At 48.7% G+C, this 18690-nt stretch overlaps 1 protein-coding gene across 1 annotated transcript in view; it reads right to left on the bottom strand.

The window, feature by feature from the left end:
- Window positions 1-6673: 6673 nt before the first annotated feature.
- The window catches only part of BTBD16 (BTB domain containing 16), a 48933-nt gene continuing 36916 nt past the window's right edge, over window positions 6674-18690 (bottom strand). Inside the window, exons 10-15 of the mRNA XM_006195511.3 lie at window positions 15777-15868; window positions 14824-14906; window positions 13114-13191; window positions 11917-12015; window positions 10358-10546; window positions 6674-9301 (exon numbers count right to left, since the gene is read on the bottom strand). Of these exons, the coding sequence (XP_006195573.1) occupies window positions 9233-9301; window positions 10358-10546; window positions 11917-12015; window positions 13114-13191; window positions 14824-14906; window positions 15777-15868 (610 nt within the window). The 3' untranslated portion in view covers window positions 6674-9232. The remainder of the gene's footprint in view (window positions 9302-10357; window positions 10547-11916; window positions 12016-13113; window positions 13192-14823; window positions 14907-15776; window positions 15869-18690) is intronic.

Here is an 18690-nt window from a genome sequence, read left to right on the forward strand (position 1 = left end):
AATCATATTGTACATGGTTTTTTGGTGACTGGCTTCTTTCACTTAGCACAATGTTTTTTTCAAGGTTCATCCACCTTCTAATATGTGTTGGTTCCTCATTCCTTTTTATAGCCAAGTAATATTCCACTGTATGGATATACCACATTTGTTTATCCATTCATCAACTGACAGATGTTTGGATTCTTTTCACCTTTTGGCCACTAGAGATAATGAACATTTGTGCACAAGTTTGTGTGGATGTACGTTTTTGTTTCTCTTGGGTGTATACTTGGAGGAATTGCTGGATCATGTGGCAACTCTATGTTTAATCATTTGAGGAACTGCCAGACTGTTTTCCAAAGTGGCTGCACCATTCACATTCCCACCAGCAGCATACTTCTCTACCCAAACTCATTTTTAAAAAATAATTTATCCTATTTTTATTTAAAAATAAAGTGAATGGACTGTAATGTTAAATGTGAATGTACATTTCTTTTTTTTTACATTTTGCATTGAGTTATAGTTATTGTACAATGTTGTGTCAAATTCCAGTGTAGAGCACAATTTTTCAGTTATACATGAACATACATATATTTGTTGTCACATTACCCATTTTTATTCCACTCACACTCCAGGTCTCAGCCTAAGTGTTATTTCCATGCAGAGGGCACTCCCTGGGCCTCACACCCACTCCTGGGGTTGAGATCAACTTCTTTGCTTTATGCTTTTGAGAGAGAAGGGAAGGGGACAGGGCACAACCATTAAAGGAATGGCACAGCACTTAGCACCAAGACAATGGAAGATTCAACTCCCAGTAGGCCTTGAGCTTCAATATATGCTCATTGAAATACAATAGCATGGTAAATGGCACCCCCACAGGTGCCATGGCAGTTTCAAGGCTGACCATAAAAGGTCAAAAAGTGGGTGATTGTCCCATTCCTGGGAATCCCATTCCCTTCCCCAAAGTGTTGGAAACATCCTCCCACTTGTTAGCATATGAAGTTACCAAGCCCATAAAAACTAACCACCCAGCACCCCAGGGTTCCTGGGCTCTGGCGTGCTCTCTCTCTCTCTCCTCTTCCCTCTCCCTCCTCCGCCCCAACTCCCTCTTCCTCCCCCTTTCTGGAGAGAGCCAGCACTGGGTCTATGGAGTGTGTATCTCTCTAAATAAATCTACTTTTACTCAACTATGGCTTGTTCTTCAATTCTCTCCTGCACAAAGCCAAGGACACTCACTTGGCGGGGCAGATCCTAGGGACCAGCCTGGGACCTGGGACATGGCCATCCTCTCCTGCCCCATTTTTCCTGTATCACTTTCAAAGAACTGGGTTCCCTCTCTTCAGGGCGCTCAGGCGCTGGTTAATGCAATGATTCCATCAGCACTCACCTCTCCCCACACTGTAGCTCCATGAAGGCAGAGACTGCGTTGTTCACCTTTGAACCCCTGACCTAAGACTAGCCCGCAGCGGCAGCCCACGAAAAATCTGTAGAATAAATGAATGAGTCAGAGAATGAAAGCACAAAGGGCACATGACTCATTCAAAGTCACCAAGTGGAGTGACGTCCTATTCTTTTGTCCTGTTCCACCCTGTCCAGTATGGTATCCACCAGCCAGATTTGGCCACTGAGCACTGGAAATGTGGCCAATGAGACTAAGAAACTAAGTCGTTGATTTTATTTCATTTTAATTTATTGAAATTTAAATACCCCCCAGTGCAGGTAGTGGGAGTAGGGTAACATTGGTAGCGCCCATGCAGAGCTGAGTTCTGCTGGCATTAGAACCTTCCTTTCATCCAGCACAGCTTTTCCCTGCTCCCGGGGAGGCGGCCTTCGCCCAGCAGTCCAGGCAAGTGTTTATGAGACAGGAGGGAAGGGGGCAGGGCAGAGCCACTCAAGGAATAACAGCACTTAACCCCAAAATGGTGGAAGATTCAACTCCCAGTAGGTCTTGAGGATTAAGATGGTGGGAGGTTTGACTTCTAGTAGACCTTGAGCTTCATTATAAGCTCATTGTAACATCAGCATGATAAATAACATGCCCGCAGGTGCCATGACAGTCCCAAGGCTAACCACAAAAGGTCAAAGAGTGGGCGGTGGCCCAATTCTTGGGAATCCCAGCCCCTTCCCCAGAGTAGTTAGAACAGTCCTCCCACTTGTAGGCATGAGCCTGTAAAAACTGGCAACTCTGCACCTCGCAGCTGCCTCTCCCTCCCTCATCTGCGGAGGCGGCACACCTCACTGTCTATGGAGTGTGCACCTACTTTTATTTTAACCTGAGCACCCAACCCCCACACCTTGTGGTCTTTCTCTTGCTTTTTGAAACAGCCTACACTCTATGCAGTATGTATCTCTCTAAATAAATCTACTTTACTCAACTGTGGGTCAGTCTTGAATTCTTCCCTGCACAAAGCCAAGGACCCACACTTGGAGGGGCACGTCCCAGGGGCTCAACCAAGACCTGGGACATGGCCTTCATCCCGCCCCACACCCCTTTTTCCTGCATCATTTAGATTGACTGCAGGCTGAGCCTCAGGCATGGCTGACCACTGATTCTCTGGAGGGTCTCTAGACTCTTGAGGACCCAGTCTTGTTCCTTTGCTACCCAGTTCCTCCTACTTGCACTTAAGGTTACTTAAATTGAAATACATTAAAATGAAATAAAATTTAAAACTCAGTTTCTCACACTAGCCATATTTCAGTGCTCAGTGGCTACCATGTTGGACAGGGTGGATATAGGAGATTTCCATCACTGTACAAAGTCTTACTGGACAGCACTGTCCCAGAGATTTCCCTCCAGAGGTTTCTCCCATCTCCTCCTCCCCCAGGAGACTCCACCCTCCCTGCCTCCTGGTTCCCAGGGCTTAAGGCCTGTGGGCTGGCCTCCAGTATATCCTACATCATTCCCCTGTGTGCAGATGGGGCTGGGACTCGCCCCACCCAGTTCCTGGGGAGCCCACCCTTCTCCCCAGCAGCTCAGCAGGCCCCAGCACTTCCCCTTCTCATCCCAGGCTTGCAAGAGCAAACATTTCCTCTCTCTTCTGGTACTCCAGTCTCCAGGATGCAAAACCCTCTGAAGGAGAGAGGGGGAAAAAAAAGCACCTCTTGCTGTTTCTAATTCATTCTCATCCTCATGAGCTCATGGGAAAACAAGATAGTTCATTTCCTCCCCAGGTCGGCCTCTTCCTGGTCACAGGTGCCATCATTCAGTTCCCTTCTCCTCTCCTGGAATCAGAGGACTCCAGGTTTACAGCTGGAAAGGTTTACTGAGAGCACCTAGCTCAACCTTTTCACTTTGCATAAAGGGAAACAGGCCCAGAGAAGGAAAAGGACTTCCCAAAGATCACCTTGACTTATTAAGTGTTGAATGACTCCAAGCAATGAGGGGGAGACAGGGATAAATTGTATCAAGCTCCTACTGTGTATTGGGTACTTTACCAATCACACATCAACTTATTTAACACTTACCACAGGTTTAATGGCCCACTTTAGATTAGGCTCTGAGGTTCAGAGAGGTTAGGTGACTTGCCCAAAGCAACACAGCAAGTAAGGGGCAGAGCTAGGATGCAAATCCTTATCTAACTGACTTCAGGACCCCAAAGAGTTGCTGTGCACAGAGTGGATCCTGGGTCATCTAAACCGCAGGGCCTGTGGTGTCCTCCATGGTACAAATCCTTTCTGATTTCATTCAGCCTCCTAGACCTTCCCTGACTTCCAAAGGCAGATTCAAACAGTTGCTAATCAGAGAAGGGAGGGAAGGTGGAGACAAAGGAGGAACAGTCAAGAAACAATAGCACAACCTTGGGGCAAGGTCCTGGCTCCTCCTCAAGGATACACAGAACAATATCTTTGAGCTCTTCTGCAGAAACTAAGGCCCCCACCCAGGTGGAGGAAGGTAACTTCAGGCTCAGCACAAGATTCCCGGGACACCGCCCTGTTACCTCACCGCCAAGCAATCAGAAGAAAGTCACACATCTGCAGCGCCCACCCACCCCAAATTTTGTCCTTAAAATCTTCTTCCAGAAACTATCAAGAGTTCGGGTTTATTCCTCCTAGATTGGCCCTGCAATAAAACTTTCAGTGCACCGGCATACAGTTCAGCAACAGTCTCTGTTGGAGGGGAGGGTCTGGGGAGGTAAGCCAGAAGGTGGGTGATCGGGGAAGCAGAGGTCCCAGACATGGCACAGAACATGTTATGTTGACCAACAGGCATAGTCACTAGGGGAGGTACTGGGGATTGAACCCAGGACCCTGTGCATGCTAAACAAGCTTCCTACCACTCGAGCTATATCCTCCCCTCCCTCCATGGCTGGTCTAAGAAGTTCTTGTAAGAAGAACTTGTAAGATCATCTTAAGAATTTTTGTCTCAAGACATACATCCCAGGTTCAGAGATTTTTGTGATGTAAATGCTGTGAGTGTTCGAATGACCAAAGCCTCCCCTGGGCTTTAAAAGAAAGTTCATTTTGAACTACTTAAGCACAGAAGATTCTGGAAGATGAGCTTTTTTCTTTTTTTGTCTTTTTCTTTCCTATTTTAATTGAAGTATAGTCAGTTTACAATGTTGTGTCAAGTTTCTGGTATACAGCGTAATATTTCAATCACACATGTACATACATATATTCCTTTTCATATTCTTTTTCATTGTAGGTTAGAACAAGAGCTTTTAGGTTGCAAATTTCTGCCACTGAAGTTCTGGTTCCCACTTTTGAGGCAGACCTCGCCCCCTAGTGGAAAGGGGTGGACTCTGCATCAGAATAAATGGTTCACCCTCAAGGCGGGGTGTCTAGCTCAGGTTCTATATTTCATATTACAGGAAATTTGGGTTTAAATAATAAAATCAGCCAAGGTGATGAAATAGATTCACAGGTTTGTTGTTGATTTTTTTTCCACTGGAGAAGGAAGACAGTCGGGTGTGTGGGGTGCAGTGAGGAACCCTGCTGTGGAATCGACATTTTCACATTGGAGTCGTTTCTGGGTGGGACCCCAGATCTCCTGTACCAGGATCTCCTGGAAGCCCGGGAGTTACAGCGCAGGTTCCTGCGTGGCTCCTAGGCTGTCAAATCAGCCTTCACAGCTGGGGACGAGGGATCCATTTGCACCAGCAACCAGGCGATTCGGGTGAAGAGCGTGTCCAAGAGCCGTGGACCAGGAGGCAGGCCTGCTGTCAGCTGTTTCAATCTCACCTGTGTGCTGTTTCCCAGCAACCCTCCACCTGCCAGGACACTGCCCATCCTCCAAGACCATTTATGTGCCACCTCCTCAGTGGGACCACCCTCACTGTCCGAATGCCCCTGTTGGAATCAAATGAGATGTCCCACATAACAGCACCCCGTCCATAATGGTCCAACGTGCCCTAGGTGCTCCGTGCACAGTTCTGTCCAGTGTGCAGAAGGTGTTCAATAAATACTTGAATTAAGCACCGTAAAACATTTCACCACTTCTCAGTGGGCCATGGAGGGAAATGGTAACAGCAGGCGGGCCCTGTGGCCGGGCCTGGGGTGGCCCGCCGGCTCTGCCACGCTGAGAAACCTTGGATGCACAAACACCTTACTCTCTGAGGGCCAGCTCCCACCCTTACCAGACATGGATGAAGCCTGCCTCACGGGGGGCTGGAAGAATTCAGCGAGAGGGCAGGTACCAAGTGTAAGCATTTTCCAACCAGAGCTGTCGCTCTAGCTGGCCTGGCCTGTGCAGTGAGGAGGTAGAAATGACCCCAAAGAGCCCCATCCCTGGTGCCCCAAGTCTTTCTGCCTCTTGTACCTGTGGTCTCTGGCTCTGCAGGCAGGGGACGCAGCCTAGTCCTTCAGGCCCTTCCCTCGTCCTTTCTGGGGTGGCCTTTCTCCTACGTCCTTGGCTTTTGGACCCTCACAGCTCTACTGGTCACCTCAGGGAGGTATTTTTGGAATTGTTGTTCTGCAAGTTTCTCCCAGTCCTGCAGGCTCCTGGAGGGTGGTGGTGCACATTCCAAATAGCTGAGCGAGGACAGTGGTTTCGCCTAGAAAGTGGGCAATCATTCCGGTTTCAGTAGTGCTTCCAAACAGCCTCTTCCCTCTCGGACATCTGCAGGCTGGCTTTTCAGAAGTTTTTAGTTCTTATCTGCCCTGTTATCCCCTAGGAGAAAATGCCGCGAGGGTACTCCTTCTCCAGAGCCACTAACCCTCACTGCCCCAGGGGCAGGCTCACCAAGGGGCTGTTAGGGGCTCACAGCCCTGAGAGGGAGGCTGAGGGGCTGGCTTACGCCCTTTTCAGAGACTAGGAAGCAACATCCAGAGAGGGGAAGCCACAAGTGACTTTTCTGACTTAGTGCAGTTAGTTTGGAGGGGAGGCAAACACAGCGTCGCCTTCTTCCAATTCTGTGCTCTCTTCAGAGCAACCATTCTACCTTTTGAGAAAAAAAACTCAGGTTCTAAGGGGAAATGCATTTTGAATGGGAAGAAAACTATAAGCGCATCTAAAAATCACTCGGGAGGGTCACCTGCCAAACCTCTGAGCACCGGGCATCTCAGCGGACTTCATCTTTGTATTTTTCTCATTTTTCTTCCACAAGCCTGTATTGTTACACGGAAGTAACACTTCATGTTACAAAAAGAGACAACCAATTGTGCTTATTTGAGAATAAACCACAGCTCTCTATGAAAACAGAGATGAATCTTTTAAACGTGATGCTGCACAAAAGGATGCGGGCACGAAAGAGGGTATGTTGCATGGTTCTGTTTATTAAATATTCAAACTAAATGGCCACATAATGGTGGTAGTTGGGACAGCGTTTACCTGCAAGGGGTGGTGACTGGGAGGGGGTTCGGGGTTGCCGGGCGGTCTGGGGTGCTGATCATGCACTTTCTGTTTTTGATCTGGGTGCTTGTATATGGGTTCACCTTGTGAGAGCTCGTTGACCTACATCATAGATTTTCAGCATTGATTCTGATTTTTTGAGATGGTGCACTAAAATATTATTATCTGAATTACTGAGTATTTTGACACAAGGGGATGCCTGACTCGCCTCACCCTGTCCGGGCCCTGCAGGGGTGGGAGGAATAATTGAGGCTACTCCCCAGCAGTCTACCCAACTGGGTCACACCTACCAGCTCATCAAAACCCTTTATACCAGGAACCAGTCTGGAAAGCATCAATTACTCCAGAGATTTCAAACAGAATAAATATAAAACAGAGAACTGATCACACAGATGAAGGGAGATCTGAGAAGACAGACAGACGAGAATGAGGCACCCGGAGACCGGCAGCAGAAGGAAGTCTTCACCGCCCTGAGGCTGGAGGGACACAGGGACCGGATGGTGCCACCAGAACCAGAAACAGGGCCATCTGATGGGCCTGGAACCACAGCAGGAGGCTGCCAGGCAGGAGCTGGGACGGCAGACCTGGAGCCACGAGAGGGACCCAGCCGCTGCTGGGACATGCCCTCCATGGCTGAGAGCGAGAAGTCCCCCGGCTTCTCCCAGACTCTTGCTCTCCAAGGTTCCGTCACTGCTTCCCCTTGGCTGGATCTGGCCAGAAGCAAGCTGGGGAACAGGGCTTGCAGGAGGGGGACGAGGGTGTACCCAAGAACAGACCCAACTCCTAGTTCCTTTGTCCAATTCTTCCACCGTGTCCCCTTCCCACCTTCCCACCAGCCTCTCTCTGCCAGGTCACTCTGCACAGGGCACTGGTCCTCTGCTCGGGAGGAGGCTCTCTTAGCCTCCGTCTGATTCCAAGGTGATCATTAGACTAAATATACCCACCTGTTGTCTATACAGCATCAGCGATGCTCCATCTCTTTTCCAAAGACGCTGGATAACACACTGTGGCAGATACACCCTAAGGTGACCCCTTGTATAATCCTCTCCCTTTGAGTGAGGTCAGACTGTATGACTCACTTTTAGCCCAGAGAACATGTGACTTACTTTTAGCTCAGGGAACATGGCCAAGGTGATGGGATGTCACTCCCAAGATTTCCTTACATCATGCAAGACTCTGTCTTATCAGGCTAGAGTGAAAGAGACTCTCCTGCTGGCCTTGAAGGACAAATACCTGTGCTCTGAAATATCTACAGAGAGCACTGTGTGGCAGGGAACTGCAGGGGGCCACTAGGACCTCGGCAGCCTTCTCCCAATAGCCGGTAAGCAGTCCGGCTCTCAGTCATACAGTTGCAAGGTAATGAATCTACCAAAAATCTTGCGAGCTTGGACGTGGCTACTCTCACTCATGCCTTCAGATGAGAATACAGCCTAGCTACCACTAGATTGTAGACTTGACCCTGAGCAGGGGACCCAGCAAAGCTGCCTGGACTCCTGACCCACAACAACTATGAAATCATAAATAGGTATTGTTTTAAGCCACTAGTTTTGTGGTACTTTGTTACACTGCAATGGGAAACTAATCCACAAAGTGGGAAGAAAGACTTTCTTACCTTGCTTTTTCCAGACCAGAGTTCCATTGAAAAAGGTGGGATAGTAAATAAGTCACCCTATACTTTAGAATTGCTGGCTTCCTTTCCCACCTCTTGTTCTGGCTGAGCTGAAACTGCCAGGGACAATGGCCAGGCGTGTTGTCCTGTGCAGCAGGCAGAGCGGTATCTTGAGAAGGGGAGGACTTACTGCTCTCAGCTGGAGATCGCTGTTCCTGCTGGTGCTCCCACGGGAGTCCTCCCGAGGTGCAGCCAGTTAGGGCTGGACTCAGGGTGCTTTGGGGTCAGTGATGGCAAATGGATTCATGGTTCTGGTACTTTCCATCCTCAAATGATACAATTGTGAGTGCTGTGGTCTGAATGTGTCTCCCCAGAATTCGTATGTTGAATCCTAACCCCCAAAGGTAATGTCATTAGGAGGTAAGGACTTTGGGAGGTGATCAGGTTGTGAGGGCAGGGCCATCACAAATGGGGTTAATGCCCTTACTGAAGGAGGCCCCAGAGAGCTCCCTGGCCCCCTCCGTGATGTGAGGACTCGGCAAGAAGACAGCTGTCTATGAGCCAGCAAGCAGGTTCTCAGCAGAGCCCACATGGAATCTGCCGGCACCTTGATCTTGGACTTCCAGCCTCCAGAACTGTGAGGAATAAATTTCTGTTTCTTTGTAAGCCCCTAGTCTGTGGTATTTTGTTATAGCAGCCCAAACAGAGGGAAGACAGTGGGCAACAGTTCTAATAAGACCATTGCTAACTCGGAGAGTCAGCTGAATACTTGAGTGGTCCTTTTAATATCATTTTATTTCCTTTTATGTAGACCAGTGGAAGAAAGAAAATCCCATAGGTTCTTCTGAAAACTGTTAAGATAATGAGAAGATGAATGAAAAACTTGCATAGATTGGAATGCCCACCGTTTGGATTTTCAAGGCCTAAAAGATGAAACAAAACAAAGCAAATGGGACTTTTGGGATAGACACAGTCACCCTCTAGAAGCCTAACAATTGTGTAAGATGTTGGTTCTTAACTCTGGCTGTGCATGAAGAATCCCCTAGGGAAGGTTTTTAAAATAAACTTGAAAAAGATTAAGTATAACTTACATACAATAAAGCACACAAATCTTAAGGATACAGCTTGCTGAATTTTCACTCCTGTGTGACCACCACCCTGATCATGATAAAGAACATTTTAGGTACCTCTGGTCCTTCCTAAACCCTTCTGGTCAATATCCCAGCCTCTCCCACTCCCACCTCCACAAGGAAATTGCTACTCTGATTTCTAACATCATAGAGAATAACTTGAGAAGCTTTAAAAAATGCTGATTACTGGGTCCCACCACGGAAAGATGAACAGCCAGTCTCACCTGGGTGGCACTAGGGCCTGGGACCAGGTGATTCTGATGTGTGGCCAGGACTGAGTATTCACAGGTTTAAGTTCAAGTCCCGTTCCCCACAGGGCAGCAAGGGCCTGAATTCACAGTTCAAAGAGCTCCTCCCAGCACTCCAGACAGCCTCTCTGGCAGTTTCTGGATTGCATCCGTCATGAGCCTGGCCAGGTACTGAATCCGCCCGGATGCTGGGGTGGCCCACTGAGGCAGGTGACCTCAGTTCTCGGACGGGCCAGAGGCAGGTGGGCTGGGCCATGGATTTCAGTGGAAGTGACAGGTGACCTCCAGGCAAGAGTGGAGATGGCGGCGGCAAACACACTCCATCAAACATGCCTCCTCCCCCAAAAAGTCCCCTCCGATGTTTATGAAATGGATCTGGTGTGACCCAAAGCAGGCAGTCTGGTTTGGATTACAGTTTCCAATACGCCCAGATCTCACTGTAGGAGATTTCTCTTTAGCGTTATTTGGAGCTGTGATAATCCCTAAGACTCTGAGCACGCTTCCCCCACAGACCCCTGCAGGTGTAAAGCCAGCGACCCCCAAAAAGAGGCAGAGGAGAGAAAGAGCAAAAAGAAATCAAAGAGAAATGACAAGCACTCACGTGGCTTTTGCAGGACGGCTTGCCCAACCCAAACTTCTGCGTGATCTGGTTTGTCCTGAACTCTTGCCACTTGCCGTCCACCAGGGTCTGGGCTCTGATCTCATAGGTCACCAAGCGTTCCGCTCTCAGGCTGATAGGGCCGTGTTCACAGACCACGGAGGGGAATTCCAAGTCGGTGTGCCTTATTCTCTGCAAGGAGGGTGATCCACCTTAGGTGGAACTGAAACCGGGGTGACCCGGTGTTAGCAAAGCCTGGTTTCTGGCACGTCGGCCCCCCTGTCTGATGTGTGCAGAGAGCAAGCGTTTCCCGAGGCCCCGTTTCCTGAGCAGGGCTGCTGCTGAGTCAGTTGGCATTTGAACCTTCACCATGAGCAAACCACTGGCTGACAGACTAGGGTTTGGGCAACCCAGGAAAACGCCATTAAGTCAAGCTGTAGTGAATTGGAAGGTCTTTGCTACTGCTTTGCCAGAATTAAAAAACCCACGTAGTATTCATATGAGCATTTTCACTACTGTTGTTACATAATTGCTCCCTCCCATCCAGTAAAACCCATTATGTAGGGAAATGCCTGAGTCACTGATGATCGAAGGTTGGCCCAACTTGCTCAAGGACACACAATGAGGTGGTGGCCAAGCTGGGATGAAAACCCAGGTTTCTCATTCATGTATTCATTCATTTATTCATTCATGATACAAATGTACTGGCCCTGTGTTCCTGGTTCTGTGATTGGCAGTGGTAATAAAAAGATTAGTAAGACATGATTTCTCAAGGAGCTTAAAGTCTATGAGACTTATAATCAAATCCTAAGTGGAACACAGCAGGCCACCATCACAGCGGTCGTCATCATCATCATGTGGGCCCTGTTCCAAGCCCTTCGCACAATTTAACACATTTAATACTTACAACCATGCAGGGAGGTAGGTCCTATTGCCTTCTCCAACTTAAATTAAAGGTCAGGAAAGTGGACACAGGGAGGTCCCTGGACTCGCCAAGGTCATAGGGCTCACCAGGTAGTTTGACTTCAGACTCTATTCCGAAACCCAGCTCTCCTGCCCCTCCTAAAAGTCCAGCAGGAGCATGGAGGTGAAGCCATCCACCCTCCTGACTCCTCCAGGGTCCTGTCCACAGCTCTGCTCTGCCACTCCGAACAAGACCATTCTCTCTCCCTTTGTGGGCACTGCTAGTTACCTCCATGGAAAAATGGCCATCTGTAAAGCATCACCCAATATGAACAAACTGAAGGTGAATTGTGCCCCTTCTGATGTGGTTTCAGAAGACCAGAATTTAACCCTGGATCTACCAGTAGAGGTCATATGAACGTATAGACACTCAACTTTGAGATTGTCATCTATTAAATGGGGGTAAGAGCAGCAACCTCGAAGTATGGGTGCAAAAATCAAATGACATCACATCTGTGTGATTATCACCAGGCTTCTAACACATCCCATATTAAGTAGTAATTAATGTTTAATCAACTATTATTAATTCAATATGAATCGGCTCTGAATCTAAATGGCTTTTTCAGACACATACCTTTCCTGTGCTCTGTCCTTCTTACCTGCATGTGAAAACTATACGAGGTAGTGTTATGTTTGATTCCCTTTATCTCAAAGAAGAATCCATATATGGCAATCATTTTCGAATGTGTCGTATACTCCTAAATTGAGACAGATAAGCAACAAAGTGACAGAAAAAAAAATCTTCAGTATTCAGAGGCAACAGGACATAGCCAAACCAATTCCAGCCACAACTACAAAACTAGCTAACCTGTGATTTAAAACTCAACAGCAATTTTAGCCTAGGAAGCAAAAGAAAAGACAAATTGTAGCGACTTCACAAATCCTTACAGGTTAGCGCTCAGTGGCAAAGCTATTTGCTCTGCACGCCCCTCGGTGGGGAGAATGAGACAGGCACGTTCTTGGATGACCTGCAATCTGCAGAGACCTTGGAAACAAAGCATTTTGCTCCGTGCTCACAATATTGCAGGGAGTCCTGGCCACTGCAGTCTGCAGTCTGTCCACTTGGGCAGGTCTCTGCAAGCAAGGGGCTGGACCTGGCCCAGCCAGGCCTGGTCCAAAGAGGAGTCTCTGATGATAGATTCAAGGCCCCAGGCCCCTAAAACACCAATTCTTTTGAGATCACTATTGGGGTGGCTTTGATGAAGTTGGAGGAAAGCAGTAATTTCTTGGAGAACCGTGCCTATCAAGGGAGCCCAAGACAGAGCCCAGCCGTCAGCCCCACGTGCTCCCCTGGTGACTGAGCGCCCAGATGTCCTGCAGCCAAGCTCCCTGATCCACTGCTGCTTTGATTCTGGGTTCCATCAAAAGAGCTGCCCAGAACAGGCTCACTCTTGAAAACTTCAACGTGGGCTCAGAGTGGAATCTCTCCTTGAGCAGTTGGCAGCCCGTCATGTTTACTCAGAAGGAGATGACCACCTCATCCCAGTTTGCCCAGGCCTCTCCTGGCTTTAGAACAGAAAGTCCTGCATCCCCAGGGAAGCTCCTCCAACTCTGGAAAACTGAGAGATCTGGTCACCTTTGTGGGGAATCTTGGACATGCACATCAGGTTACTAAATGGCCTCTTCCAGGTTTTGTGAATTTTACTTCCAAGGGGGTGGTAAGTGTGCAGAAAAGACACCTACGATTTCCTCTCCTGCCCTGGCCTTCTTCCTACCAGAGCTAAGAAGTGATCAAAGGTCCTTAACTAAGCACGGAACAGGGGTGTTCTTCACCCTGCTCACCCAGCCGACAGTACCTGGTTAAAGAGCAGCCCGAATCTCACCGCCTGGGTGGAAAGATCGTTCACGTGGGCCATGTCGCCCCCACTCTCCAGCTGGAAGGAAAACACACACCACTTACCAGCAGCCTGATCGCCCAACACCATCTTCACATCGGTTCACTGAGCCCTACAACCTCCCGTGCTTGAAAGAGTTCTGTCTCTGGATCCTACATTCATCCGTGAATCCAGTCCGCAGCATTTATCTGAAAACCAACTAGCCAGGTACTGTGCGTGATGCTTCCAGAGGATGCAAAGACGAGAACAAGAAAAATGCCCCAGCCATCTTACTGGGGAAATAAAATGCGTACGTTAGTAGCCGGATCACCAGGCAGAGAATGACCGTGGCTGTCAAGTCAAGAGCAAGCACGGACCTGCACGAAGGCTGGGATGGGGAGGGAGAGGATTTCAGGAGGATGACATTGGCAGCAGGGGGCAAAAGGAAGGAGGTGGGCAGGGCCAGAAGGACATCAAGAAGGAGGTGGGGGACTTCCTGAGGTGTCCAGCCCCAGCCCAAGACTGTCCCCTCTCTGTCACCCCCTCCCCTCCTCTGCTCTGTCAGAGCACAGTTCTAAGCTATGTCCCAGAGAAGCACGAGTGGTTATACTGTGCGGGGGACACTGAGCCCTGTGGTTTACACATTACAATAGGTATTTGTTGAGCTGAACTGAATTTTAACTAGTGACTCATAAATCTTCAGAGCTCAAACACTGCCCCACTTCATCTCTGAAAATGTATGATTGGAAACACATAAGAAGTACGGCAGTTTGCATGGACAATTCACAAAGGGGAAAATACCACATAAAGAAAGATTCATATTTACTAGTAATTAAGGGAATGCACGTTACAAAATGAGACGCCATTGTTCGCTTTGCAATTAACACAAGTCACCTGTAAGGAAAATGCCCTTCGCTGCTGAGCTGGTACCGAGTGAGGCACCTCATGTATCACTGGGGGAAGAGTAATTTGGTTCCAGTTTTGCTAATATGTATCAAGAACAAAAGTGCACATTCCTTTTGGGGCCAGTATTTTCTACTCTTGAGAATCTCCTCGAATCAACCATTACGTGCAAATGCATTCACCATATGGTCTATTTATAACAGTTAACAATAAACAACACCGTGACTTTAACAGCAAGAAACACGGTGACTTTTCTACAATAAAGGAAAGGCCGAGTAGCATTGTTTGTTGCATATCCTCTTGGTGGAAGAGTTGGAAGTGATTACAAGTGTTGATAGGAAGCATATTTAACTACGAGTATTTTTTTTTTTTTAAAAAAGACTGAAAGGCAGTGAAATGCAGTGACCTGTTAGCAGTGGTTATTTTTGGATGGTGGGTCTGAAGGGATGTGTTTTCTTTCAATTTCTCTGCATTTAAAAAATTTCTAATAATAAGCACGTGACATGTGTGTCTGTGAGGGGACTTGGGTTGGAGGGCTGTGTGGCCAGTGGTCCCTGACTCTCCAGGTCCGACAGGGCGGATGCTCTGAACACCTGGGTTCCAAGGCAGGGCCTCCTCCTCCTCCTCCCCTCTGGGCTTGGCTCTCCCCACTTCCCCTGGCGGAGGATCCAGATACATCCCGACCTCAAAGGCCCAGAGGTTTCCAATGCAAAACACATCTCCAGAAAAAGGAAAGTCCAAAAGGCAATAAATTTCAACAACTGTTTCCTTGCTGAGCTGACGACTCACCGCGTGGTAATGGTAGGCTGTGACCCGCAGCAGCCAGGATTCGGGGAAGAAGTTAATACGCCTTAACTCCTCCAGATCCTTGCCTGGGAAGAAGCACGGGGGGGCATTCTTATGGCTTTATTCATAACAGAACCACAAAAGTCCCATTTACCGAGGGAGAAAGGAGGAAGTCAGGAGCTGAGGACTGGAGGGCCTTCCTGGGCCTGGGAATCATAAGGTGTGCAGAACCCAAGTGGGACGTCCCAGAGCGCTTTCTCCCAAAGCGTTCACGGCCCCCTGCCCACTATCCTGCCCGAGGAGGGAGGGTTGAGGTCTGACCATCAGTGTCTGTGGAGGGTCTAGAAGCAACTTGGACAAAACTCTCTGGGCTCCATCAACCGTCCGTGGGTTTTAGAGCTGCTCATTCTATCTGGGTCACTGGAAATGGCTTTGAGAAAATTTTCAAATGTCCTTTCAGAGGCAAAGATCTCACTGGGTGGCCACCTGGGCTGCCCAAAACACACTCTCTGATATTTCCTTCTCTTTCCAAGTCACAGAAGCCTTGCCCTGGGCCAGAGCATGATGCTGAGAAGGCTCAAGCCTGGAGCAACAGACCCAGTCTTCTCCCAAACCACGAACAAGCGACCAAGAGGGGATGTCGCTCGAAGAGGCAGGGCCCACGTTTAGACGGCAACAAGGCAGCTGTCAGCACTGAGGACACTTTCACAGCGCATAAGCCCTTTCCATCCATCATCATGTTTCACAGAAGCTCTGATTATTCCCATTTTACAGATAAGCAAACTGAGATGGGCTGTTCAGTGACTTTCCCAAAGTCACACCTCTTGGAAGTGACAAAGTCAGATCTCAGCTGATTCCTTTGGAAACATCTGGTGGGGCCTCCCCGGGAGTGGCTGAGGGGTGGAGCAGGTCCCCAGCAGCCTGCCACGGACGCATTCACATGGGCTGGAGCTTACCTTTGGTGATGCCATGCAGACGCAGGCAAAGGAAGAGGTGCATCAAGTTCTGTCCTACATCCCGGTCCAGAAAGGAACACTTCTCGGGAAAGCTTAGCAGAGATGCAAAGAGAAATAAGAGGCTGTCAGAAAGCTCTTTTCTGGATTTGGCTAGGGCTAGTTAAAGCCACAGCAGAGACTAGTGGTTCCATCAGCCAGGGGTGGAAGGTGCCTGGTTCTCTCTGGATGGGTGAGGAGTGTGGAAGCAGAAGGTGGTTGCAGTGAGACAAAGGGTTATATTCCCTGGTCATTGACCACTGAGCTGTGCACTTAGTAGGTGTCCGACAAATACTCATTAAATGACCATAGGAACGCATGTGACTGTACAGAGGGTTTCAAGATACATTTTCTCACTTGAGTCTCACAAACATCTCAAGGAACAGACAGGAAAAGTATTATCAGCTTCATTTTACAGATAAAAAGAACAATGGCTCAGCCAGGACTTGAACCCAGGACCTCTGATTCCTCCTCTACGCAAACTGCCCTTTGAATAAATGGCCACATCAGGTAATTCAAAAGCACTTTCTGGAGCACCTAAATGTGTAAAACAAACACTAGCAGACATAAAGGGGAAAATTGACGGTATTACAATAACAGGAGGAGACTTTAACACCCCACTAACATTATTAAACAGGTCTTCCAGACAGAAAATCAATAAGGCAACAGAGATACTAAATGGCACATTAGAACAATGAGACTTAATTGATATTTTCAGGACATTACATCCCTAAAAAACAGAATGCACATTCTTTTCAAGTGCACATGGAACATTCTCTAGGCTAGACTACATACTCAGACACAAAACAAGCCTCAACAAATTTAGGAGGATAGAAATTGTTTCAAGCATCTTTTTTGAATACAGTGATATGAAACTGGCAATCAACCACAGAAAGAGAAATGAGAAAAAAACCAACTGCATGGAGACTAAACAACAGGCTACTAAAAAACCAGTGGGTCAAGGAGGAAATCAAAGAGGAAATCAAAAACCCTTTCCGACAGAGCTGAAAAGAAAGGATGGTTGGATGAGTGGGTAACTGTCTTAGCAGCTGGTTCCAGGATCAGTTCTGCGACACTGTTATTACTAAAATCCAGTTAATTTCCACACATGGCTGAGGTTGGGGCTGGGTTGAGATCAGATTCTCCTTGAGAAGACACGTTACACACAGACACACATTCAACACACTTGTTTTGAAACAGGTTACTTCATAAAATGGTCACTTTTGACAAATGGGGACAACAGGGTGATAATTTTTCCAAGTCCCTTTGGAAAGACAAAGTCATTCCCTCAAGACAGATCCTGTATGAGACAAGCCAAGGGCACTTTTAGATTATTTTTCCATGAATCAAGTGTGATGTCCAAATCACACCCTGTCCCAGCCAGACTGAGCGCTCCGTTGCCCCGTGTCCTGCCTCTGCTGGAGGTGCCCGCCAACCTGCCTGTGGACCATTTGTTTTCACAACATCTGGGAATTCCTGGAACTCTCCAACTCCTCCTGTCAGTGGTCCCAGGAGGTAAGTTTAGGGATGCTGAGGCGTTGTGAGAGGCAAGAGGGGCATGAAGACGAATGAGTTAATTCAAATTCAATGATTACTTATTAGAATTCCCTGGAGGCCTGTCTCTGGGGGTGGACAGACCAGGTAAAAAGGGGGGCTGACACTTCCAGGAGTGCAGGGCTATCGACCCTGGAACCAGCCCTCCTCCGTTACCCGGGGCAGGCGGAGCTGGGTGAGTGTGGGCAGTGCCAGGGCCTGAGAGCATGGCTGCCTTAGCTGGACGATTAAGACTCGCCTCCCTCCTTTCCCTGACCTGAGTGCTGCTCCCTTCCCTGCCTCTCTCTCACCATGTAATGGAGGAACAAGTTAGGTGGCATCACGGTGGTTGCAGCTGTAAAGGAGGAACGAAGGAGTGGAGCTGGCGTGGGACCTCCAGCCCTTGAGTGCTCTGGGGGATGAGCCTGTACCCTTGACAAGGGCTCCCACAGCCCGGAGTGGCCCCCGAGAAGGGAGCACTTGCTGAGCTGCATGTTAATAAGGTGTCTGCCCAGAAGGGAGAGAACAGCCTAGAGGACAGATTTCCCTACCAGCTCAGACACCCCCAGGCACCAGCCCCACAGCTTTGTGGGAAGGCTGCTGGGAGCATAGGAGGGCCCCTGATTCTTCCTATGAAAAGCACTCAGACCCGACGACCAACAGCCAGGACCTCACCAAACAGTCCTCCTCCCACAGAGGATTCTGGAAGAGCTTTGTTTAGACAAGTGATTGGACTTCATGACGCCTTTGAGTCACAGAGAAGTGGCACTGGTGGTGGCTGACTTGGAGAGGTCAAAAGTCAGCTCATCCATCACTCAACCATGCTTCCAGCTCCTGAGCTCTGGCCTTGGAGTCAGACAGACCGGGTTCCAGGCCTGGGCCAGCCAGCCATCAGCCATGTGACCAAGCCTCCCTGACCGTCCATCTCCTTCTTTGTCAAAGGGGGACAATGACTGCATGTGTTTCCCTGGTAGTTGGGAGAAGAAGAGGAGACAGTGCTTGTGAGGTGCTGGGCACAGCTGCTGGTTCCCAGTGGCACTCTGAGCCTCGTGATTACCACCACTGTCCCCTCTTTCCAGGGAAAGTGACCTGGACTCAAACCGGTCAAGTCCATGGCCATGTTCTTGGTGCCATTCATTACCACTGCCACCTAACTTACCAGAGCCACAGGCTACCTCAAAGGAAGAGAACAGTGACCTCAGCTGCTGATTCTCTAAAATCCCAAGGCATCTGAGCAGTGTGGTCCAACTCCTCCAACAATTGGCATAACCCTTTCCCTAGAGCCCGGCGAGGTGATTGCTGCAGAGGCAGGACTCCGCCAGGCCTCCCGAGAACAGCCCAGCTC

Source organism: Camelus ferus, chromosome 11 (assembly GCF_009834535.1).
Source record: "Camelus ferus isolate YT-003-E chromosome 11, BCGSAC_Cfer_1.0, whole genome shotgun sequence".
Classification (NCBI taxonomy): Eukaryota; Metazoa; Chordata; class Mammalia; order Artiodactyla; family Camelidae; genus Camelus; species Camelus ferus.